The sequence below is a fragment of the Panthera leo genome, chromosome C2, assembly GCF_018350215.1.
Source record: "Panthera leo isolate Ple1 chromosome C2, P.leo_Ple1_pat1.1, whole genome shotgun sequence".
NCBI lineage: Eukaryota > Metazoa > Chordata > Mammalia > Carnivora > Felidae > Panthera > Panthera leo.
In genome coordinates this window covers 3,621,725-3,645,831 of record NC_056687.1, presented here as the reverse complement: position 1 = coordinate 3,645,831, position 24,107 = coordinate 3,621,725, and the positions used below count along the sequence as shown (strand labels likewise).

General features: G+C 50.7%; 1 protein-coding gene across 6 annotated transcripts in view; it reads left to right on the top strand.

Moving 5' to 3' along the window:
• The first annotated feature begins 4,405 nt into the window (after positions 1 to 4,405).
• Positions 4,406 to 24,107, top strand: part of UBASH3A (ubiquitin associated and SH3 domain containing A) — a 43,543-nt gene continuing 23,841 nt past the window's right edge. For all 6 annotated transcript variants that reach the window (XR_006207155.1, XM_042955390.1, XM_042955389.1 and 3 more), the window contains exons 1-6: positions 4,406 to 4,528; positions 6,308 to 6,361; positions 9,086 to 9,272; positions 11,493 to 11,691; positions 15,107 to 15,276; positions 16,287 to 16,495. Coding sequence is in view for 5 of the 6 variants with exons in the window: in XM_042955390.1 (XP_042811324.1) it covers positions 4,416 to 4,528; positions 6,308 to 6,361; positions 9,086 to 9,272; positions 11,493 to 11,691; positions 15,107 to 15,276; positions 16,287 to 16,495 (932 nt within the window). In the remaining variant the exon portion in view is untranslated. The remainder of the gene's footprint in view (positions 4,529 to 6,307; positions 6,362 to 9,085; positions 9,273 to 11,492; positions 11,692 to 15,106; positions 15,277 to 16,286; positions 16,496 to 24,107) is intronic.

The following is a 24,107-nucleotide window of genomic DNA, read 5'->3' as shown; positions in this document are numbered from 1 at the left end:
TTGTGGATTCAAGCCCTGCGTCGGGCTCTGTGCTGACGGCTTGGAGCCTGGAGCCTGCTTCAGATGCTGTGTCTCCCTCTCTCCCCCTCCCCCACTCATGCTCTTTCTCAAAAATAAATAAAAAACATTTAAAAATAAATAAAAAGATAATTTACAGTGGCATCAAAAATGATCCAATACTTAAGAATAATCTAATAAATACTGCAAGACCTCTACACAGAAAATTATGTGACAAAATTGAAAGAAAATTTTAAAAACCTGGCCTGCTATGCCAGGAAATTTGACCACTTAGATAACATTTTATCTAAGGAATTTATCTATCAAATTCCTTGAAAAACAACTTAATGAAACCAACACTAGAAGAATACTCCTGTATCCGTTAAATAAATTAAATCCATAACTTAAAACTTTCCAAGGAAATTCTAGGCCGAGATGACTTTGCCAATAAATCTTTTCAAACATTTAAGAAAGAAGTTATCCCCATCTTTAAAAAAAAACAAAAACTCAGAGAATTGGAAAAGAGGAAATATTTCCCAACTCATTTATGAGGCCAGAATAACACTGACACCTCGAATGACCAAGTGTCCTTGACTGCCTGGGACTGAGGGGGTTCCTTCAGTATTGTGACCAGGAAGTCTCAAGAGCATCAGAATGAGCTGATCACTCTACTGACACCAACATGGGAGAAGGAAATTATAAGAAAGGAAAACAACAGGCCAAGCTAATTCACAAACACTGATGCAAAAAAATTCTGAACAAGGTATTAACCAATGGAATCCAGCAATATACACAAAGGATAACATATTACGATCAAGGTTATATCTTAGAAACACAAGGTTGACTTAACATTCAGGAGTCAACTGTTGCAAGCTACCTCATTCACTGAATAAAGAAGGAAAACAATATAATCATTTCAATAGAAAAAGCCTTTGGTAAAATTCAATATCTGTTAATAAATTTTTAAAAATACCTCAGTGAACTAGGAGTGAAAAATTCATTTAATCTGATATAGGGTACCTATCTTAAAAACCCCTTTTATTCAACATGGCACGGGAGGTCTTTGCCAGAACGATATATATAGCAAGGAGAGGAAATAAAGTTTACGAATATTGAAATTTTTTAATATATCATAATTTTGAAGTATACCATCATTTGAATATACCATAATTGATTGAATATACCATAATTTATGTATGCATTCACCAGATGATGGACATTTGGGTTCTTTCTAGTTTGAGTCTACTGTGAATACAGCCATCAGGGACATTCACATACAAGTCTTTGTACGGTCACAGATTTTCACTTCTCCTTGGTAGACAGTTAAGAGTAAATTTGTCAGATAGCAAATGTATGTTGAACTGTATAAGAAACTGTCAGAATATTTTTCAAAATGGTTGAACAATAAATAAAAGTTCCAATTATCCCACAGCATTGTCAAAATTTAGCATTGTCTTGTCAATTTTTGCTCTTCTGGTGAATGTGTTGTGGTATCACAATGTGGTTTTAATTTATATTTCCCTGATGAATAATCAAGTTAAATATCTTTTCACGTCCTTATTAGCCATTTATGTACCTTGTTTTGTTAAGTGTCCCATTTAGATCTTTTACCCATTTTAAGTTGAATTTTTTGTTTTCTTAGTATTAATTAAAAGAATATGCATATGCACAATTATGTTACATTCTATAAATTCTGGATACAAGCCCTTTTCAGTAATATATGGTGATAATTTCTCCCAAGCTTACATTTTAATTTTCTTTATAGTGTCTTTCAAAGAGCAGATATTTTCCATTTTTTTAAAGTTCACTTATTTATTTTGAGAGAGAGAGAGAGAGAGCACGAGCAGGGGAGGGGCAGGGAGAGACGGAGAGAGAATTCCAAGCTGCCTCTACTCTGTCAGCGCAGAGCCCGATGCGGGGCTAGAACCCACAAAGTCATGAGATCATGACCTGGGCCAAACCAAGAGTCAGTCGCTCAAACAACTGAGCCACCCAAGCACCCCAGAAGTCTTCAATTTTGATGAAACCCAACTTACTGATTTCTTCTTTTACGACTCTTTTATGAAGCTTCGCAAACCCCAGCATAGCAAAGAGTTCTCTCCTAAGTGTTCTTTTAGAATTTTTGTAGTTTATCTTCTACATTTAGGTCCATCATACATTTTGAGCTAAGTTGTGTGCATCATGTGAAGTAGGCATTGACATTCATATTTTTTCCCATATCAATAGGCAGCTGTCCAGCCTCATTTGTTCAGAATATTATCCTTTCCTTTATTGAATTACTTTGGTCCTTTTGTTGAAAATTAAATGACCACATACATGGGTCTTTCTGCAGTCTCCAAAGGCACACTATGGTGATCTAATTTTTAAGTTTATATGAAACAACAAGGGGCCTAGAGGAATTAAGGCAACCTTGAAGAAAACAAAATCAGAGGAGTTAACACCATAGTAATTAAAACCAGTATAGTGTAAACACAAAAATGAACAAACCAAACAAGAGAAAGGAAGAGAGTAAGAAACAGATTAATATATATTCAGTCACCTGATTTACAAGAAACATCCAGTGATTCACTGAACAATGGATGGTCCTTCAATGAAAACAGGTGTAGGGAAATAAATGAACATTTACCCCTACCTCACACCATACACAGAATGAATTCAACTGGATCAAACAGCTAAATATAAACAGGGAAAATAGTAAACTTCAAGAAGAAAACACAGGGGGAATATCTTCATCAATGTTGGGTTAACAATGATGTCTTCAATAGGATGCAGAAAGTTCTAACTATTAAAAAAAATGTTAAATTACTTTTCATTCAAATTAGGAGATTCTGTTTCACCCAAAGACATTAAGAGATTAGAAAGGCAAACCACAGCCTGGAAGAAGTCGTTACCATTAAGCACATCCAACAAAAGACTTATTATCTCCAGAGTTCCCACAAATTGATAAGAAGAACCCAAGAATCCAATTTTTCAAAGGCAGAAGATTTAAGTAGGCCCTTCCCCAAAGAGGTTATTCAAATGGCCAAGAGCCTGTCTCATGGGGCTCAATGTCATTGCCATTTGGGGAAATGCAAATTAGAACCACAGCGGGATGCCACTCCACACCCCCAGATTGGCTACAACTAAGAAGACTGACAGTAGAAGGATGTTGGTGAACCAGACCCTTAACCCACTGCTAAGAGAGCAAATTGGAACCACCATTTGGTAAAACCTCTTCGTAGTTGCTAATGAAGTACGCACGTATCCTATGACCTAAAAACCCCAATCCTAGATGTATACCCAGCATGAATAACATAAATCAGGCACTAAAAGGCATATACACAAGAATGTCCACCGCAGCAAAACACCCAACAGCCACCCAAATGATACACCAACAGAGAAGTGGAGAAATAGGTTATGTTTTATTTATCGGATCGAAAAATACACAGCAATGCAGCGAACGAAGTATAGTTACAAGCAATCGCGTGGGTACGTTTCACACACATAGTTTTGGGGCAAAAGAGATCACACACAAAAGGGTATATGCTCTACGGCTCTATTTATGTAAGATTCAAAAGTGGCCAAAGTTAATGTACATGTGAGCACAGCAGTTACCTTCTGGGGGGGAGGGAGGAAATAACTAGGAGTCGGGGGGAGGGGTGCTGGGGGGAGGGGTGCCTCTGAGGTTCTAGGTGTGTTCCAGAGCAGATGTTGTCAACCTTGATGCTCTTGATATTTTGGGCTGGGTCCCTCTTTGCTGTGGGGTGCGCCCGCTCTGTTCCTGTCCTCGACGTGATAGATGCCAGTAGCAAACGTCCCTGCCTCCAACTGGGACCCTCAGAAGTGCCTGCAGACATTGCCAATGGTCCCCGGGGGTGGAGCCCAAATCCCCCAGGCTGAGGAGCCCCGTTTTATTGCTGGTCCTGGAGGGAGCTAGGTATGTGTGCTCACTTGCCAGGTCACTGACTTCTACATAGGATTTGTCAACTTCTCTGCACCCACATTAAACTTCAGAAGATTCTAAAATCAAAAACAGAGTCAGTGAATAATTAAAAGAACCAAAAATGTCAGAGCCCGCAGGGACAGTAGATGGCGTGTTGTTTAACGTCTCGTTTGCAGGCAAGGGGGCTCGGGGTCGCCCCGGGCCCATGGCTGGTGGCCCCAGTGGGGAACTGAGTCAGGCAGGGGCTGATCCCGCGCGGGGCCTTGGCTGGACCTCCGGAACGTGAACCCCATGTGGAAACAGGGCCGGTGGACATGACGCCCCAGCACCCTGCAGAGAGCATTCTGAAAACCAACATCTCATGCAAACAGGATATTAGCTTTTGTCAGAGAGATCAAAACGGGCTTGAGGTTTTTCTTCACACCCTCAGCCTTGCCTGCGTGTGTCTCTCTCTCTCTGGCTTTATCTATTCATTTCTGTCCACAGGCAGGAAGAGATGGCAGCCGGGGAGACTCAGCTCTACGCCAAGGTCTCCAACAAGCTCAAGGTCCGCGGCCCGTCCCTGCTGCTGGAGCCCCTCCTGGGAATGGGCTTCCCGGTACACACCGCGTGAGTACTGTCCTGCTGGCCGCTGGACGTGCGTTCCCGGCCCACTGACGCTTCTGCCCCCGCCACAGAACTGCAGGCAGCTCAGAGCACTTACTTCCTGCCCGAGGGGTGCGCTTTGCCGAGCGAGATACGCTCTCAAAATACGGCCCTTCTCTGCTTTTTATAAATGACATGCTCTTTGCCCTTTGGTCAAACTGTGCTGGCTGGCTGGTGGAGGGACCCTAAAAGTTGTGAAAGTCGGAAGCCGCGTGTTACGGGGGGCACCCCCATTTCTCAGGGTTTGGAGGGGCTTGGGCAGCCTCTTTGTGGTTCAGGGACCGAGACGACCCTGGGAGGCATTTCAGACTCCAGGCCGAAGGGAGCGGTGGAGGGCACCACCAACTAGGAAATATTTCTAAGTGGTGCGGGGGAACCAGTCACCCGTAGGCAAGATCTCTTCGATGTCTGCTGGTGAAAAGAGGTGGTTAAGAAACTACCGGAACAGTGTTGATCGATCCTGCTTACCCAAGGAGGAGGTCCCCGTACAGAAAATGTTCATCGTAGGACCCACCCTGTCAGAGAGAGACAAAGTCCCCAGAAGCCATGAGCTATGGTTGGGACATGGGATACTGACTTTTCAGACTTATTCACTCCTTGGACTGGGGACCAAGGTTTCCTGAAACGTTATAACAAAGCCCTGAGCAAACTAGCTGCCATCACTTTGAAGTTTCACCCTTTTCTTTTTCTTCTTTTAAAATTGTTTTTTAATGTTTACTTATTTTTGAGAGACAGAGCATGAGCGGGGGAGGGGCAGAGAGAGAGAGAGAGAGAGAGAGAGAGTGAGAGAGTGAGAGAGACAGAATATGAAGCAGGCTCCAGGCCCCGAGCTGCCAGCACGGAGCCCGACGCAGGGCTTGAACCCACAGACTGCAAGATCATGACCTGAGCCGAAATCGGACGCTTAACCAACGGAGCCAGCCAGGCGCCCCAAACTTCACCCTTTTCTTTTCTAATCCAAACCAGAACTTGGTCGCTTTATGTTGATAATAAACCGGGGGCCTTTGAAATGGGCAGCGGAACTGTGTGCCAGGCCCCGTGCCGGGCACCTTACCCCGGGTGCAGCCAGGGATACCGAAGCCAGAGAACACAGGCGGTGGAGGGGCGGGGCCCTATTCTTGGCACCTCTAAAGCTCACGAAGCTGGACTCATGCTCAGAATGCCTTGTGATTTAAACAATGTCATCCTTGTCGGTATTCACCAAAGAGCAGCTCTGAGCAGCATCACGTTGGTCCGCTGACCAACTCCAGCTGTCTCCAGGCTGGATTCCTGAGTGAGTTACCTTAGCCTCCTTCCATCCTGTTCAAGTTGGCCCCGTTCAGTTACCCCAGTGTCTGTACGTCCTGGGTTATAATGATGAGTGGGACAGGGCTGGGCCTCAGGGACCCTGCAGGCCGGTAGAGGAGGCAAACAGACACAAGCTCATAGACGAGGCAGGGTGGCCCTATGTGGGCAGGCTGGGGGGGGGGGGGGGGGCTCGGGGAAGGTTTTCTGGAGGTGGGAGCCCCCGAAGGAAAACGAGCAGGGGGGTGTGAGCAGGTCCGCGTTTTCAGAAATCATGGTGAGGCGGCACGGAGGCCTGGTCAGGGCATCCGGCTTCAAAGTCTAAGCAGTGCAGGCCCTCGTGGAGCCCCCAGCCCGGGCCCCATGTGCCACAGTGCCAGCCCTGCCTCTCCCGTGCCCCCCACCCCCAAAGAAGGGAAGGCAAGGTCCGAATGCTCCTCCCGGTCTGCTCTCCTGTAGGCTGAAGGCGCTGGCGGCCACTGGAAGGAAGACAGCGGAAGAGGCGTCAGACTGGTGAGTGCGGCTGCCCCCACGGGTGTGCAGGGTGTTTGGCTTAAACTGCTCGGGCCTCGAGAGCTCCCCGGGGTGGGCGTGGGAGGGCCCCATACACCCTGGGCAGGCACCCTGCCCACCCAGCACCCGGGGAAAGGAATAAAGAGCCCGCATTTCAAATGGAAAACAGGGGCACCTGGGTGGCTCAGTAGATGAAGCGTCCAACTGCGGCTCAGGTCGTGATCTCACGGTTCGTGAGTCCGGAGCCCTTGTCGAGTTCTGCTGTCAGTGTAGAACCCGCTTTGGATCCTCTGGCCCCCTCTCTCTGCCCCCCTCTGCCCACTCACTCGCTCGCGTGTGTACTCTCTCTGTCTCTCTCTCAAAAATACACATTAAAAAAAAGGAAAACAAGTAGAGAGAGTGAACTTTGAACAAGCCTTTCTTCACTTAAAAATCTGAGTTTATCCACATGTGACTGTCAAAGAAGGAAGAAACCCACGCGATTTGTTGAGAAAATAGGGAAGAGCTATTTCTTCCGACATAAAATACAGGCCACCACTCTCTCAGCCTCCCTCTGATGGGGAGAGAATTTACTGGTGGCCCCGAATGGCGCCTAAGGCATCGGCACATTGCACCTTACGGGGGACGGGTGGTGGGGGGCGGGGTGTGGAGCTCAGGGTGCCAGGAGGTTCTGCCACAAACCGGCTACGCGACTGTGCAGGCCGCCCACTGTCGCGGGCCTCCGCTTTCTGCTCTGGGATCATAGGTCCTCTTAACCCCCAGTCCCGCCTGAATGTGCCATGATGCCATCGTTCTGTCCTGAGGCGGGAAGTCCCCTCACGCGCTGCTCTGGAAAACCGCAGCGAAAATCAAACACTAAAAACCGGGTCTCACCCAGCTGCGGTGCCCGCCCCGGAGCAGGATGGCAAATACGGACAGTGGGCCTCTGAGGGGCCACTGTGTCCTCAGCGGGAACCTCCTTCTTCCCCCAGAACCTCTAGGCCAAGGACACAACATGAAACCCATCTACCAGGCAAAGGGAAACACCCAGAAGCCTCTGGGTGAGGCTACCTCTAAAGTCAGTCGCCAAATTTGAATTTCAGATGAAACCCACGGTTTCAAGGGCCACGGTTCCTTCCTCCTAGTTACAACAGGCCAGCCAGACCACGAGTCCCACCGAGGCCCGGGGAGGCAGTGGGGTCCCCTAGGCTCAACCAGGAGTGGGCCGACCTTAGCGAATCAGGGAAGCGCAAATTCAGATGCCGTTAAAAACAGAGGGCAGCTTCGAGCGTCCACGCGCGGTCTCTCACGGTCCCCGTGGCAATCGCAGCCGACCGCCCGGTTCCACGTCCAAGTACATGCCGTGGAAACACACAAAGGGCCTTAAAAAACACGGGCCAAGACCTTGATTACAGCGCCATGACATTTTTCAAAAAGAAACCAATTTAAGTGTCCAGCAGTGGAACGGATGAGTGAAATATCACCCGTGAGCGTGACGGGCACCCACAGCCCTTAGAAGGGTCACTCGGACACACTTAACCAGATGCCTCCGTGCCAGTGTGGATAAAGCACAAAAACGGGGTCGACGGAGAAAACGTAAACTGCAGAATAATTTAAGCAGCAGCTTGTGATTTACGTGAAACACACACGAGTGTTATCTATGGATTTGTTACTTGGGTTTCTAGAAGGAAAAAGCAAAGTCACAATAGAGGACACGTGTGTGCAGGGGGAAGGGGGTCAGGATAAAGGATCAGAGCGCCCCCTGTTGGCATTTGTTTTTACTCTTAAGGAGACTATATTTGTGCGTAATAGTGTTTCCTCGAGGGGCGGCACACTGCCCGCTAAACTTGCTTTCACATCCCGGGCACGTCTCTGAGTCATTAGAAAGTCGTCAAAACTGTGGATCCTGATGAATACCTGGTAAATGCACTCCTCGTCCTTTATCTCATGTTTCCTAACCGGGACCAGTAACCGTACAATAAAATCTGCGTGCAGTTTTATGTATACCGTCTGCTTCCTGCTTTGGAGAAATTTCTGGAAGTAGAAATGTTAATGCAATTGTAGAATCGTCGGATGAAATGGGTATTTTAAGGCTCTTGGTGCGTCCTGGCAATTTGCTCATGTACACACAAATCTGCACAAATTCGCTGCTCCTTTGACAGCACTGGGCGTAACTTTTATCCTTTCAAAGGCATTTTGTTAGTTTGACAGATGAGCAAAATAGCACCTTGGGGTTGTCCCCATTCTTGTTTTTGTTGTTAGTGAGAATGAACTTGAATTTGGGGTTGTAGGTCATGTCTCCTTGTCCTTAAAATAAGCTTCTGAATGCAAAGAAAATATGTAATAGCCACCTAAATTTCATCTATTTTTTTTCTGTAGTTTTAACTTTTACACTCAACTTGAAGCCTGCTACAATTAAAATGTGAAGTTTTTCTGCAAATTGTTCTCAACACTAAGGGGGTGGCTGGATCCCAAAGATCGCTTGAAGAGGTGCTGAGGTCTCCCGTCGCCTTCTCTCATTTTCTCGGTCTTTGGCCTGGGAGTCAGACTAACGCGGGTCCGAGACTCGGGCGGCCCCTGAGCTGCTCCGCGGCCTGGGCCCGCTGAGTCCCGCCCGAGAGGGGCTGGGGGTGCAGTGTGGGTGCTGGACGCGCTCGGCACGGCCTGTTCCTCCGACTTGCTGCCCTCCGTGGGGAAGGGTCCTTTCGTCCTGGCTTCAGGTGACAGCGCTGTTCTCTGTTACAGGCTACGTTGTCATCGCAACGACCCTTCTCTGGACGATCCCATCCCCCAGGAGTATGCCCTGTTCCTCTGCCCCACGGGGTCCCTGTTGGAACAACTTCAAGAGTTCTGGAGAGAGAGCAAGCGTCAGTGCACGAAGAACCGAGCTCATGAGATCTTCCCGCACATAACGCTCTGTGACTTCTTCACGGTGAGTCGGCCCCAACAGGGCTTTAATGCTCATTACCAGGCCGCTGAAGCCATTTCCCTGAGATAACTAAACGAAGTTGGATACAACTGAGGGCAGCCACGTGATCTACTTCCCACGACTGTAGTATCAGCCGTCCTCTTCGTGTGGGACACCCTTTACTTTCCTCCTCAGCCTCATCCGGTCAACTCCTACGCATTCCGCAAAACCCCACGCACTTATCCCCTCCCTCTGTTAAGTCTTGCCCAGCTCCCCGGGCAGAAGGGGCTGCTGCCCTTTGTGCTCCCGTCATCTTTTGGCGTGTATCTCTCATGGCACTGTCCATGTGGCGTGACCATGCGTCCAGTGCAGCCCTGCAGCCCCCACGAGGCAGAATCGCCACAACGTGGACGCCTCACTCACCTGTGTGCCCCGAGACCAGCACGGTGCCTCAGAGCAGGTGTTGCGGAAATGTGTGACGGATGAACTAAAGAACGGTTGCTGCTGGCCCTTGCAAGTGTGGAACCGATCCCTGCTTCTGTGGGGACCGGCCCTGATTTAGAATATGGCCCAACACGTAGCTTCACGGGGGTCCTGGAAAGGGGAGAAGGACCTGGGCCGCTCAGGAGAGAAGCAGGCGGGCATGAGAGAGAGGGAGGGGCCGACAGCCATTTCCTGTGTGGCTCCACACCAGACAAACCTGGAGAGGACACGCCCTGGCCGGCCGCCTCTGCCATCGGCAAGCTCTAAGGGGCCCACTCATTTCAGGGGTCCCGCCAGGGCCCGAGGAGCGCTCCGTGCCGGGCTCCACGGCGCGCACGGGAAGGGGGCTGCGAGCCTCCGCCGGGAATGTTTCCAGCAGATTCCCCGGGAGCCTTTGACGGTCACCCCGGTTTGCCAGGGGCTGAGGGGAGGGGCTCCCAAGGCACGGAACCTTCAGTGCTAAAACCAGAAAAGTCCCGGGCACACTGGGGCGCGTGGGTCACCCTACTTTGCCGGCAACGGCGTTTGTGACGGTCAAGCTGTTTTCCAGCTTGTCCTTAGGAGCTCGTCAGGGAAAGGAAGCAGCCAGAGCCTGTGATGAAAATAACCCTCGAATGGGCCATGCTTCATCACTCCAGCGAGGGGGCCACCTGGGCCTTTAGGTCCTCTTCCCACGTCCATGTCCAGACACACACACACACACACACACACACACACCCCTCCCTTCTCCTGCATTAGCCGCCCCACCAACCCCCAGCCCCGTCCCACCCTGCCTGGCTGGCTGAGCAGCTGTTCCGGCAAAAGAGTGACAGGGAAATGCAGTCTCTGCCTTTGACGCTGTGAAAGGAAAACATCCAGCCTCCACGGGCGGGTGTCCATTGCGGCTCTGTTCATACACGACCCGGTGCCCCCAGACTACTGACCTGAGACCGAGAGACACGCTGTGGACAGACAGTCATTTATTTAGGGTTATACCGTCCGTGCGTCAGGCGCTTTCAGGACCCGCGAGGGCCACAAAGACGCAACACACAGGGACGAGTTTAGCGAGCCGCTGGTCAGGGGGGGACGTGAAAATGCATCTTAAAACTACAATGCAGCTGATTCGTACAAGAATGAAAGGTGCTGTGGGAAATTCGGGGGGAGCCAGTGCCGGGAAGCACAGGGCTGGGCTAACTTCCTGCTTGGGAGGGGTGGGGGAGGGTCTGCGTCTCATCGTGGTCTCACTGTGGTCTCACCGCGGTCCCACGCGGCCACGTGAGTCTTCCACATGGAGGAAGGTCTTCAAGCCCAGGAGGCGCTTGGGCAGCGCTGAGCCCAGGAACCAGGAGTGGGGAAGGGCGGTGAGGGTCCGGCAGGTGCCCGCAGCCTGGCACTCGGGCTGAGCAGGGGGCCCGGAGCCGTGCATGCACCGTGGCTGCCTCCGAGTCTAGGAGAAACCTCCAGAAGTCCGAACAGCTGAGCACAGCTGTGGGTTGAGTCAACATGACACAGAGGGACGAGAGGGAAGTCAGGGTGACAGGCGTTTCCAACCTGGACCCTTAGAGGACATTCCATTCCAAAAGGAATCTTACCTGGAATCTCTAAGAAACCGAGGCGGGGTGCAGAACAAATCCATAGCCCCAGACGCGGGGGCGAGAGAATCACGTTCCAGCAGTGTGGCCACAAATAGGCTCGAGGGGCTGCCTGATCCGAATCAACTAAGCTAATAGCTGCCCTTCTGACCAGAGGCGAGAAAGCACATCCTTGTCTCTTCTCCCCTAGTGCGAGGACCACAAAGTGGAGTGTCTGTACGAGGCTCTAAAGAGAGCCGGGGACAGGGTCCGGGGTTCCTTCCCCTTGGTCGTCCCTCTGGCTCTCCATTCTTCCATCAGCTACCTGGGCTTCTTCGTGAGCGACAGCCCTGCCGATGTCATCCGGGAATTCGCCACGACGTTCGCCATGGAAGTGGCTGTCTTGGCAGGTAGGTTGCACACGAAGGGCGCGGTTGACGGGGACGGACTGCTCTGTGTCCGGGGCCGTGCTCTGCTCCTCAGGCGCCGTGGGCCAGCCGCGGGGGGAGCGGGCTGCGGGCTGCGGGCTGCTCCTTGCTGCCGCCGGCTGGGCTGGGCTCAGGGGACGCAGGCGCCCTGGCCCAGGACGTTTCCATCGCCACCTCTCCCTTTTCAGCCAGCGCCTCCAACGTGGCCTTGCTCTGGGGCTGAACAGCTTAGCCGGAGCTAAATCTAATGAGCCAGGATGTCCTTCAGAAGGAAAGCAGACTCTGAGAGCAGAGGTCACCTTTTTCTCCAAGTGGGAATACCTTTGTCTGCATCGATACGGGTTTTCAGAACACTGGGTGCGCTCCAGCTGCCTGGAAAACTGTCCCAGGAGGAGACCTCGAGTGGGCACGTGATGACGGTGGATTACAGGCTGGTTCCCACACGGGGACGTCCGAGGCTCCCCAGCCCCATGCCCGCCTTGGGCAGATGCCCTCCCGGGGTCAGTGCTGTGTGTAAAACACAAGTCCTAGTTGGTTTCTGTTGATGTTTTAGGGAAGACCATAGTCTTTTCTCCATGGCCTCTCGGGGAAGGATCGTCGAGATTCACTTTGAGAATCTTTGAGCCTCCCTTTTTCCCCAACCCCTGCGCTGGTCTGGAGACAGGATCCAGCTGGGGTTCACGGGAGGGACTCTGGACTTGACCTCAGAAGACGAGCGTCTCTCCCTTGTCTCTGGTTAGCGCTGGGCCTTCATCAAGTCACATCAGCCCCAGAAGTCGCTCTTTCTCTGCAAATCGGCGAGGACTCTGGCCCTTCAAACAACGCAGCCGGTTTCTGTGGAGTTTCCCCCTCGGTCCTGGCACACAGAAGAAGTGCAGTGTTGTGGTGACTCCCGGCACCCTGGTGGAGAGACGCCGCCCTACCCCTCCGCGGGTGTCGAGGCCCCTTCTGATCTGGCCACGCCAGGAGGTCACTGAATCCCGGATTTCCACTTGGGGGCTGGCCTCTGGGCTCCGGGGTCCTATTCGCTGGACGATTAGCAGCTTACCCCGTGGCTTTGTGGGTTGGCGTCCTTTATAGAAACAAGAGTCGGGTGACGGCTCTTTGGTCTCCTTGCGGCCAAAAGGACAAGGTGGTCTCGTCCTGCCCTGCCCCGTCAGCCCCTCGCCTCAAGGCAGACAGGGCACCTCCCTTACGCACCGCATCCCCTAGTTGGGTCTCACTGGCCCCATTTTAAAAATGAAGAGAACGAAGCCGGCGAAGGGGAACATTCCTGTCCAAGGCCATTGGCGCGTGTCCCCTAAAATTCCTGTCCACCCTGAACCTTAGAAACAGGCTTTATTTGGAAACAGGGGCTCTGCAGACACAATTAGTTAAAATGAAGCCAGACTGGGAGCCAGACTGGAGGGTGGGGTCTAAATTCAGCGACTGGTGGTCCTATGAGAGACGAGAGAACACAGAGACACAGGGGTGGAGGCCATGGGGAGGACGCAGGGACGCAAGGATGCGGCCACACGCCAGGGACCACCCGGAGCCCCAGGAGCTGGGCGCAGCAGGGAGGGGCCTCCCCAGAGCCTTCAGAGGGGGCGCAGCCCTGCGGACGCCTGCAGACTTCTGGCCTCCAGACTGCGAGAGAGCACCTTTGTGTGGTTTTAAGCTCCCCAGTTTGTGGCCATTTGTGACTACAGCCCCCGGAAAGCAACAGGGTCCCCTAAGCGGGGGTCGGAGTAAGAACCTCAGTCCAGCTCGGTCTTGCTCGGCCCCACCCGGGTTCAGGCTGACCGGCCCTGGGCTCCGCCAGGGAGGCTCCGACCCCACGGCTCTCGCCCTGCCCTCCACGCCTGTGCCCTGGCCTGACCCCAAAGGGCTGGGAGGGGCCGGCCAGCTTCAGTGTGTCCCCATCAGGGCACCTGTGTCTGTCCCCGGAGACACGCCCCCAGAGGCAGGGGCTGGGGAGAGCGGACAAGACAAGGGCCCACGCAGAAGCCACGTGTGGTTCACGGATGACAACCGGCGTGGATCTTTCCCGGGCCACACTGACTCACGTGGCCAGGTGGTCCTCCCCCCACTGCCGAAGCACCCAAGAAAAGAATTTCCCCGCCACCCACACGTGCTCTCAATTTATGCCTCTCACCTCGGCGGTTTCTTGTTTGCCGCTGAAGTCTCATGTAGCGGATGAGAGACATCACTGGGCCACCAGGTCTGGGCCCAGGAAGCAAGTGCAACATCTGGGCCACGTTCCAGGGGAGAACGGGGCCTGTCTGTTGGTATGTGTTGCCCGGGGGAGAGGTGGCCGGTAACCAGTAGTTATGAAAAGACTCCCGGAGATGTGAATCAAGAGACAGGTTTCAGCGCCGCCCCAGCAGGTGGCCCTCACTGTCCTCAAGCCGCCCCTGTGCAAACGCAAGCTCTTCCCAAGGTCGCCCCACCAGGAGAGGAGGGTGGCTCTAAAGCCAGGCCTACGTGACGCCAAAGTCCGCGTTCCCGTCGGTCACCGCCTCCCCCAAACACAAACTACTTTGTGGCCCAGAGGCCGTCAGATCCTGGCTGACCTCAGGGCCCTGGAATGAGGACCAGGAGGGCAGGATCCACCAGGGCGGAGGCCTCCCAAAGACACCAGGGACCGACCACTCCGAGGGCTCCCTGCTTCGCCAAAGTGAGCGAAATGTGAGAGATGCCGTCATGTTTGACACAGTTGGGTTCCCTGTGGCATTTTCTTCCCAAGACTCTGCAGCAGAACCAAAACCATCGGCCCAGAGTTCAAGGCTACAAGTCCAGGCAGCTGGGTAGTGTGTGCGCCCCGGAAAATGAACGGAGAAGCTGTGACTACATCCCCTTTAATCAGAGGTTCGGGCCACTGGCTTGAAAACTGATAGGCTCCAAACACCCGGACCCATATCTCCACCCCTCCTTCTTCCTCCTCCTTATAGGATTTGCAGTACCCAGCTATGTCCTCTATAAGCTGAACTCTGGGGGGTGCCTGGGGGGCTCAGTCGGTTGAACGTCTGACTTCAGCTCAGGTCATGATCTCACGGTTCATGGGTTCCAGCCCCGCGTCGGTCTCTGTGCTCACAGATCGGAGCCTGGAGCCTGCTTTGGATTCTGTGTCTGCCTCTCTCTCTGCCCCTCCCCTGATCATGCTCGCTTGCTCTATCTCTCTTTCTCTCTCTCTCTCTCTCAAAAGTGAATAGACATTACAAAATTTTTTAAGCTGAACTCTGTGAAATGGCACAATCTGGGGGGAAGGAGGGGGCAGAGGCAGGAGGCACCAGGCAGACAGGCTTCGCATACGAGCCCTGGGCACGTAGCCGTCGTGGATGCATAGCCACCCCACACGCGCAGCGCCCACAGTGGGGGTAAAAGCGCCCACCATCCTCGTGTTGACCTGGTTTCGCAGACTGCACCGTGAAGCCCTGCGCCAAGCAGCTGCACCTGACCCTGGCCCACAAGTTCTACCCCCACCACCAGAGGACGCTGGAGCAGCTGGCCAGAGCCATCCAGCCAGGCCACAGCTGCCAGTGGACCGCCGTGCTGTACTCCCGAGACATGCGCTTCGTGCACTACCAGGTGAGCGAACCCAGGCCGGGAGCCTCGGCCGGAGTGGCCCTGGCCAGGCGGCTGGACTGGACACTCCCCAGGAGAGCCGATGGCGGCCCACCGGTAGATAGAGCACTTACCCCCAGGAGCCCTCCTCCTCTGGAGGTATTTCAGGGAAAGGAAGTCCTTCTACTATTTTTTTTTTAACTCATTCCTATTTTTGCGCAAATTTAGAACTAGTATTCTTTTATGTATGAATGGCAGACACAAAAAAGTTTGAAAAAAAACACCAGTACCATTTCTGGCAATAAAAAGTGGACTGTTGCAAACATTTATGAGTACATGGTGTTGCTTATTAATTTGCTTAAATGACGATTTCAATGAAACCTCACGTAAGACTTCCTCCCCCGAGATGGATGGTTTAAATGGAAAGCATGCAGTGCTCCTTTCAGACCCGTGGAAGTAGCATGGACGAATCCACCGTGTTCCGTGTTGTCTGAAAGGCTATAAATAACCTTATGCCAAGGGAGGTGGATGTGAATGTCTAATTCTGCTCTAAGATCTTTCATATTAGAAATAAGTAGTAATAAGAGATGATAGATATAGGTGGATAGATAGATGAATAGATAATTGATAGATGTGGATAGATAGATAGATAATAGATACGAATAAATAGGTAGATTAGAGAGATAGGTAGATATGGATACATAGGTAGAAAGATTAGATAGATAAGATAAATGGATGGATGGATGGATGGATGGATGCATAGATACATAGATACATAGATAGATACATAGACAGATGATAGATAGATGATAGGTAAATACCAGAATTCATTTCCAAACCTATCCAAAGAATTCTGTGCCATAGTCTGTCATCAGCTACTATCTGTCACCCGACACAAGCCTGGACAGGCCCCGGAGTCATAGAGCACAACCGGGGAGTCTGGGGGCAAAGGGCAGATGTCATCCCTCTCGCGCTGCCATCTTTCCCAGCCCAAGTCCATGCTTGAGACATGAAAACGCTCGCGTCTTTTCCAGACCCTCAGGGCCCTATTTCAGTACAAACCCCAGAACGAGGACGAGCTGACACTAAGTCCGGGCGACTACATCTTCGTGGACCCCACCCAGCAGGAGGAAACCAGCAAGGGCTGGGTGATTGGGACCTCCCAGCGGACCGGCTGCCGGGGCTTCCTGCCCGAGAACTACACGGAACAAGCCAATGAGTCTGACACTTGGGTCAAGCACAGGTGAGTGCTGCCTCTAGCGGCACCCCAAACGTCTTCTCTCTGATTAGCATCCAAGAACGTCCCTCGGAAAACAGTGGTTGCCGCGTGCTTGTAGACCATTCCATCACTGGAAAGAAAATTGCCTTCTCCATGCTGGTGACATTATCCCTGCAGGTATACAGTAAATATCTTGGCCGATCCATGGTTTTCTGCAAATAATGCTCAGAAAGCATGAATTGCTCTATGTGGCTTCTGAGATCGTAATCCCGAAACAACTGTAAAAACTTCCGTATTATGAACCTGACAGATTATATCAGAGAGCCTGAGCTTGGCTTTACCTAGCCTTCGGCTCAGCGTGTCAATTGTCAAGTCCGAAGGTCCATTACCAGTTTTCTACTGCTCTGTAGCAGATGACCGTGAACTCCCCAGCTAAAGCAACACACGTTTACTACCTCATACTTTTCCTGCAGCAGGCATCCGGGCATGGTTTAGCTCGGGGTCTCTCGAGGCCACATTCAGTTTTCGGCCGGGGCTGGGGATTTACCTGAAGCCCAGGGTCCTCCCCCAAGCTCACGTGGTGTTGGCAGAACGCATCTCCCAGAAGCCGTGGGGCTCCTCGTGGCTTCTTCGCGTTCAGCTGGAGAAATCTCTTCATTTTATCACTTTTAGCCTCGTCTGGAGAGGCTGGGGTTGCTCAGAGTCATTAGGTACCGGTTCCTTTTGTCCCATTTACTTCCCTCCATTAATCTCTTTCCTCACATGTGTTACTGTGAGCAAAAAAAGGAAACCGGTGCTTGGAAATATTCTTAGCGACGCAACCAACTTCACTCAACGTGCTGCCACTACATGGTAGGGATCCCCCTTCCTCCAGTTTCCTGGAACGTGTGACTCTCACCAGCATCCATAAGACCACGAAGAGTCTGTCCAAAGTAATTTTTTTAGCGTGTGTCTCAAAATTCTCCCCACCTCCACCCACGGCTCAGTCCCAGAGCTGCTCCCGTATTTTAGGTATTTGTCACAGCAGCACCCCACGCTTAATACCAAGTTGAGGAGCAGTTAAGGTTTAGCCAGAGAAGCAGTAATTTATATACATATCCACACATACAATAGAAATGCACTTATAAAATATAGAACATTTTGTATTTAACATACAAAAAATTATTTATTAATAATGTAATAATTTCTATTTACATCATATTATTTATATATAATGTATGGCCGTGTTACACACCACACACACACACACATTTAAGGAATTGCCGTGTGTGACTGTTGGGGCTAGCTAAGCAAGGACAGGCAGGCAAGAAGGGAGGGAGGGGACCACAAACGTTGGAAGCCATGACTCACGGAAGCACTTGTCTGCCTCTGACAATTGGGGAGGAAGCCCCCCAGGCAGGTGGGAGAATGGTTGCAGGCACAGCTGCTATTTGGAATCACTGAGCTCAAGGAAGCCCTGAGCCTTTTTTAAAGACCTTCCAATGAAAGAAGTCAGGTTCCCCTCCCCCCCCCCCCCCACCCAGGATAATCTCCCTTTTCATTAATTTAAAGTCTGCCGACCGGGACTTTAATAGCATCTGCAAAATCTCTGCACAGCAGCACCCAGCTTAGTGTTTGGTTGGATAGCCAGGAAAAGGTGTGTGTATGCTTCCCACCACGACCTAAACTTCCCCTAAAAGAGACCATTAAATCATGAAACAATGTATTAGTGAAATAAATTAGGATATATCCGTATAACACAATACTTGCAGTCTTTAAAAAGGGTCACAAGAAAGTATTTTACGTGCTGATATGAGAAAATCCAAGATAGGTTGCAGAACGCAGTGTATATTACAGAGCTATTTGTGGGGAAGGGTAAAGTAAAAAACCATTGTCTTTACATATATGTGCTTAATATGGATTTATATGCATGCCTGTGCCTAAACACTGCCCGGAAAAGAGAATCTCTAGAAACTTCCCACAGTGGTCCCCTGGGAGTTGGGAAAGGGGCTGGGGAAGAGAAAAGGACTTGGGGAAGGGACTTCACTCTCTACCATCCATGATTTGTAAGTATTTGAACCATATATATATATATATATATATATATATATATATATATGCATTACTTATTCAAAATATAAATTCATCCATTTTAAATTTGAAGAAAAGAATATAAGGACATGGGGTCAAAGAGACAATAAAGGGGGAGAAGTCAGACAAATCCAGGGCTAGGTTGCAGCCAGCATGCATGCTGTGAGATCCCTTCCCACACCTGATGCAAAAGGGACACAGCTTCCACAGAATGGTCACGGCCAACCAAGATGAGGTAGACCAGTTGTCTGCGAGAAACACCACCGTGCAAGGGCAGACATGGCCATGAGTCCTGTGGGCTACCACAAAGTCATGGGCCATTGGTGCCACAAGGGACTGCAGAGATAATCCAATAGAGCCTCCTGTCCTGGAGAGTCGAGGACACTCCGGCCCAGGGAGGTGGGGAGGCTGGATGATGTCACACCATTAAGGAAGCACTTGTTTCCCTTGAGAACCAACTCCATCCACCATCCAGTCCAATGAACTGTTTAAGAAATCAGGAGATTCTGGTTATACCCTAACGGACCGTCACAGTTCCAGGAAGGGTGAGGCAGGTCCTTCACTCCCTGCTCAGGATGTGAGAGCTTCACTGCCACCAGGAAGTTGGCAAACCGAGGTATTTCTAGAACTACATGGCAAAGACTCTGTAGAAGATGAGTTTTTGGCTCCTACATTTTTTGCTTCACAATTAATCCTCCAGCTACCTGTGGCCAACGTAACCATTCTGGACTCTACCCCTGACATTTCTGGGACTATTCTTCCTAAAGACACGTTTCCCTTATGAATTAATAAATACTAAGAACAATCAAAACAAAAAGAGAGAAAAATAAGTCGTAGTAGGCTCGGCGATGGGGTGTCTGACTGGCCATGTTTTGGAAGCACCCCCATCCCCTCTGGGAGCTTTCAGGACTCCCACTTGGCATGTGCAACCACTGGCCTTACAGTGCCCGAGGACAGATGTGCACGTGCACCGGGAGCAGCCCCTACCTGCCAGAGGAGACACCCTTCTCGGTATGAGGTTGCATAGGTATGTTCTACCTATGCACATCTAGGTGTGTTCATTGCTTGGTGATTGAAACATCAGTCACCCATCACCAATACAATGCCAGCCTTTTCAAAATGGTCCCAGGCGTCTTTGGATTCACTGGGCAACAAAATCGCTCCCCAAAAATCTGTCCACGGCCTTGAAGAAGGAGATCAGAGGGGACAAGCATGATACGATGAGGGAATGTCTTCCTGGTTCAGAGTGGTTTTCAATGCTCTACATAAAAGAATGGATATAGCATAATCTAGAACAAACAGCAGAGAGGTTTTGAAGGTTAGAGCTCAGAGAACAGTTTGTCCTCTGGGCAGGGTGAGAAGATTTTCAAAACTAAAGCCACACCTGTCCAGTAATTTCCAAAGCCACAGAGCGAGTCGGTGGCAAATATCTCAGACGTAATAAAGGCACTGTCATGGGCTGAATCATCTGCCCCAAATTTCTATGTTGAAGTCCTGGCCCCCAGCACCCCAGAACGTGACTATAGAGACGGGATCTTCACAGAGGTGATTAGGGTAGAATGAGGTCCCTAAGGTTGTCCTGACCCAATCTGACCAGTGTCCCTGTGAGAAGAGGGGATGAAGACACAGACACATGCAGAGGAACGACTGTATGAGGACACGGTGAGGACAGCATCCACACCTCCAAGACAAAGGCCTCAGGAAGAGCCAGCCCCGCCCACACCTGGATCTTGGACCTTGAACTCCAGCCCTGAGACAGTAAATGTCTGTGGTTTCAGCCACCTGGTCTGTGGCGCCTTGTTATAGCTGCCCCAGGAATCTACTATGAGGATGTGGTCCACACAACCCCACAGACTGCAGTTACGCCCCTTTTAAAAGCCATGGCGAATTTACACCCATCTATTTTCATGGTGTAAGTTGGCCATTAAGTAGTTCTCTTAAGTTCAAGAGAAAATCCGAACTATTTAAATGTTCAGTTATTTCCTTTCTCCTCTCGTCGTAATCTTGATTATATTTCCTTTGTTGGGGGACCCGGGTGGCTCAGTCGGTTAAGCGTCTGACTCTTGACCTCAGCTCAAGTCTTGAACTCAGGGTCGTGAGTTCAAGTCCCACGTTGGGCTCTGCCCTGGGTGTGAAGGCTACTCTGAAAAAAAACTTGCGTCTGACAGACAGGCAAAAAACAATTTGGTTTTCTCTCCGACTGTAGACTTCACAGATGTTATTTATAGATAAGGAGGCTCTGCTGTCTGTGAGGTAGAACACTGGCAGGATGTGCCAGTCCCTCCCCGCCACCCCCGCCCCGGAAGAGGAAACCCACGACGTTTCCTTTGTCAGTGGGAGACTGCGAATGGGGCCTCTGCTACGGGAGGAGGGGAGAATGTCAGCGGTCTGGACGTGGATTCCAGTGTTCTTGGTCCACTTATGGCCAACGAGAGCCCGCACCTCTCAGGAGCCGGCCACCGACACTGTGACAATACATGAGCAGAAGAAATCCATGTGACCTGGATCCCGCCAGTGGGAGTTTCCAGCACAAGGCAGGGCAACAACCCGAAAATAGAAGGTACAACTTGCAGACATTTTGAGAAGTGCACTCGCCAAGTCAAAACGCCACGCAGGCACGAATGGTCCAGGGCACGAGGCGGTGTCTGTGGGAGGCCGGTGGCCAGAGCCTGGGGTGCAGGGGGCATGCTCCCGGGGAGCCCCAGAATCTGGCCCGGGTCAGGTCTCAGCACGAACTTGTGGGGGCTAGCGGTGACTGCGGGCGAATCGGGGACATGACGTCTGTATGGGAGAAATACAGACGTTCACACACGGGCCGAGGAAGTACAAACACACCACGTCCATGACTGAGGAAGAAGAATCGTGAATGTATCGATTCCTCTCGGATTCACTTCCAGGTTTAATGAAATTGCAGGAAAGGATCCCAACGGAATCATTTGCTGGAACTCTAACGAATGGTTGAAAAGTTTATCTGGAAGAATGTACAGGAGAAGAGCTGAGAAAACTTTGAAAAATAAAAATAATGAGAAGAGATAGTTACTCTAGGATATTAAAAACCTATTATAAACCGACGATATAGTCCTGGATCGAGGGAAAGAGAAAAACAGATCAGTGGCACAAAACAGATACCAGAGCGGGGAACCTGGCCTGTCAGGAAGTTTACAACCTGCTTGACACATCAGAAGCAGAGGAAGAAACAGGCATAAAATGAACGGTATTTTATGTGGCCTCAGCTCATACACAGAACTCCATTCCCGACAAAGATGAGAATTGAACGGAAGCAGAAAATCATGTCAGGTAGAATGCACTTGAAATGAATGTATTTCTGATTTCTACACTGAGGGGAGCTTTGAAAGCATACAAGTAGCGGAAGGAGTCTTTTTTGTGTGTTTATTTTTGAGAGAGCACAAGCAGGGGAGGGGCAGAGAGAGAGGGAGACCCAGAATCCGAAGCAGGCTCCGAGCTGGCAGCACAGAGCCCGACGCGGGGCTCAAACTCACGAACAGTGAGATCATGACCTGAGCCGAAGTCTGACGCTTAACTGACGGAGCCATCCAGGCGCCCCCAGGAGGAGTCTTGATCAGAGACCTAGCAGATCGGTCTTTAACACTGACTGTTAAAGGCTTAGAATTTAAGGGTTTGGGGTGTTAAGAACAATGAAGTACACTACAGTCGGAAGGGCAGGAGGAGAGCAATGCTCTTTGGAGCACAGGAATGAGGACGATGAGCCCTGATCGGTCATCCCCATGAGCACATCACCTCCCCTTCTCTCCCTCCGTGACCACACCGGCTGCAGCCCGGGTGTCCGCCCTCCGGACGATTCGTTTCTGACGTTTTCGTTTCACCCAGAGGTCACCTACCGTATTCTTCACTCTTGGCCACAGTGACAGGTGAACAGTCAGAAGAGAGGCCACCAGCTCTGGCCACCAGGCCACCCGCCCACCTGCAGCCTGGGCCCACGTGCCCTTCTCCCCCATCAGACCACACCGGGCTTTTGGAATTCCTGCCCAGGGTTCCACGGCGCCCCACACCCCGGGCCCCCAGGCATCCCACGCACTCCGAGGGCTCCGCTCCAACATCTGCCCTTCCTAAGACTCTCCCCCCGTCATTCCCTCCAGCAAACAAACACACCGCTATCCTTAAAAACAAACTCAAGCACAAGCCCTTTTTTCTTGTTTCCCTTTCTAGCTACTGCTCCTCTTCTCCACTCAGATTGTAGATTTTTAAAATTAGATTAATTAATTAATTTCATCATAAGTATATTCTTTGATCCCCATCATCTAGTAACCCATCCCCCACCCACCTCCCCTCTAGTGACCATCAGTTTGCTCTCTGCAGTTGAGTCTGTTTCTTGATTTGTCTCTCTCTCTCTTTTTTCCCCCTTTGCTCATTTGTTTCGTTTCCCAAATTCCACATGAGTGAGGTCATACGGTATTTGGCTTTCTCTGACTGATTGATTTCACTCAGCATAATACCCTCCAGCTCCATCCACACTGCTGCAAATGGCAAGATTTCATTCTTTTTGATGGCTGAGTAATACTCCATTGTATCTATATACCACATCTTCTTTATCCATTCATCAGCTGGTGGACACTTGGGCTCTCTCCGTAATTTGGCTACTGTAGATAATGCTGCTATAAACATAGGGGTGCACATATCCCTTTGAATTCGTGTTTTGTGTTTGGGGGGTAAATACCCAGTAGCACAATTACTGGACCGATGGGTAATTCTATTTTTAACTTTCCGAAGAACTTCCGTACTGTTTTCCAGAGCGGCTGCACCAGTTTGCATTCCCACCAACGGTGCACGAGGGCTCCCCTTTCTCCACATCCTCGCCAACACCTGCTGTTTCTTGGGTTGTTAATTTTAGCCAGTCTGACAGGTCAAAACCACTGTGGTTTTGATTTGCATTTGCCTGATGATGAGTGATGATGAGCATCTTTTCATGTGTCTGTTGGCCGCCTGAACGTCTTCTTTGGAGACATGTCTGTTCGTGTCTTCTGCCCATTTTTAGTTGGATTATTTGGTTGTTGACTATAGATTATTTTTATATTTATTTTTTTAAGTTTGTTACTTTTATTCTGAGAGAGAGAGAGCATGCACACAGGAGGGGCAGAGAGAGAGAGAGAGAGAGAGAGAGAGAGAGAGAATCCCATGCAGACTCCACACTGTCAGCACAGAGCCCGACACAGGGCTTGAGCTCACAAACCATGAGATCGTGACCCAAGCCAAAATCAAGTCAGAGGCTCAACTGACTAAGCCACCCAGGTGCTCTGACTGTAGATTATTTCAACATAGAATTTATAAACATGATTTCTCCTTTGATAATTTCCCGTTGGGAACTTGGCCAGTTTCTTGCTCGTGGAGCAGGCAGATGCCCTTCTCTGTCCTCCTCTGGCCGCTCTCCCTGTTCCTTCCAGACATTCATTTGGGGCACCTGCATGGCCCCTCTCATGTTGAGGAGCTCACACCACTCTATTTAGCTGTGACTTTTCCCCTCCGTCCTTCCCAGGCCACCTGGAGGCGTGCCCACCTCACCGCATCTCTCTTGGTTGGTCGGACAGGT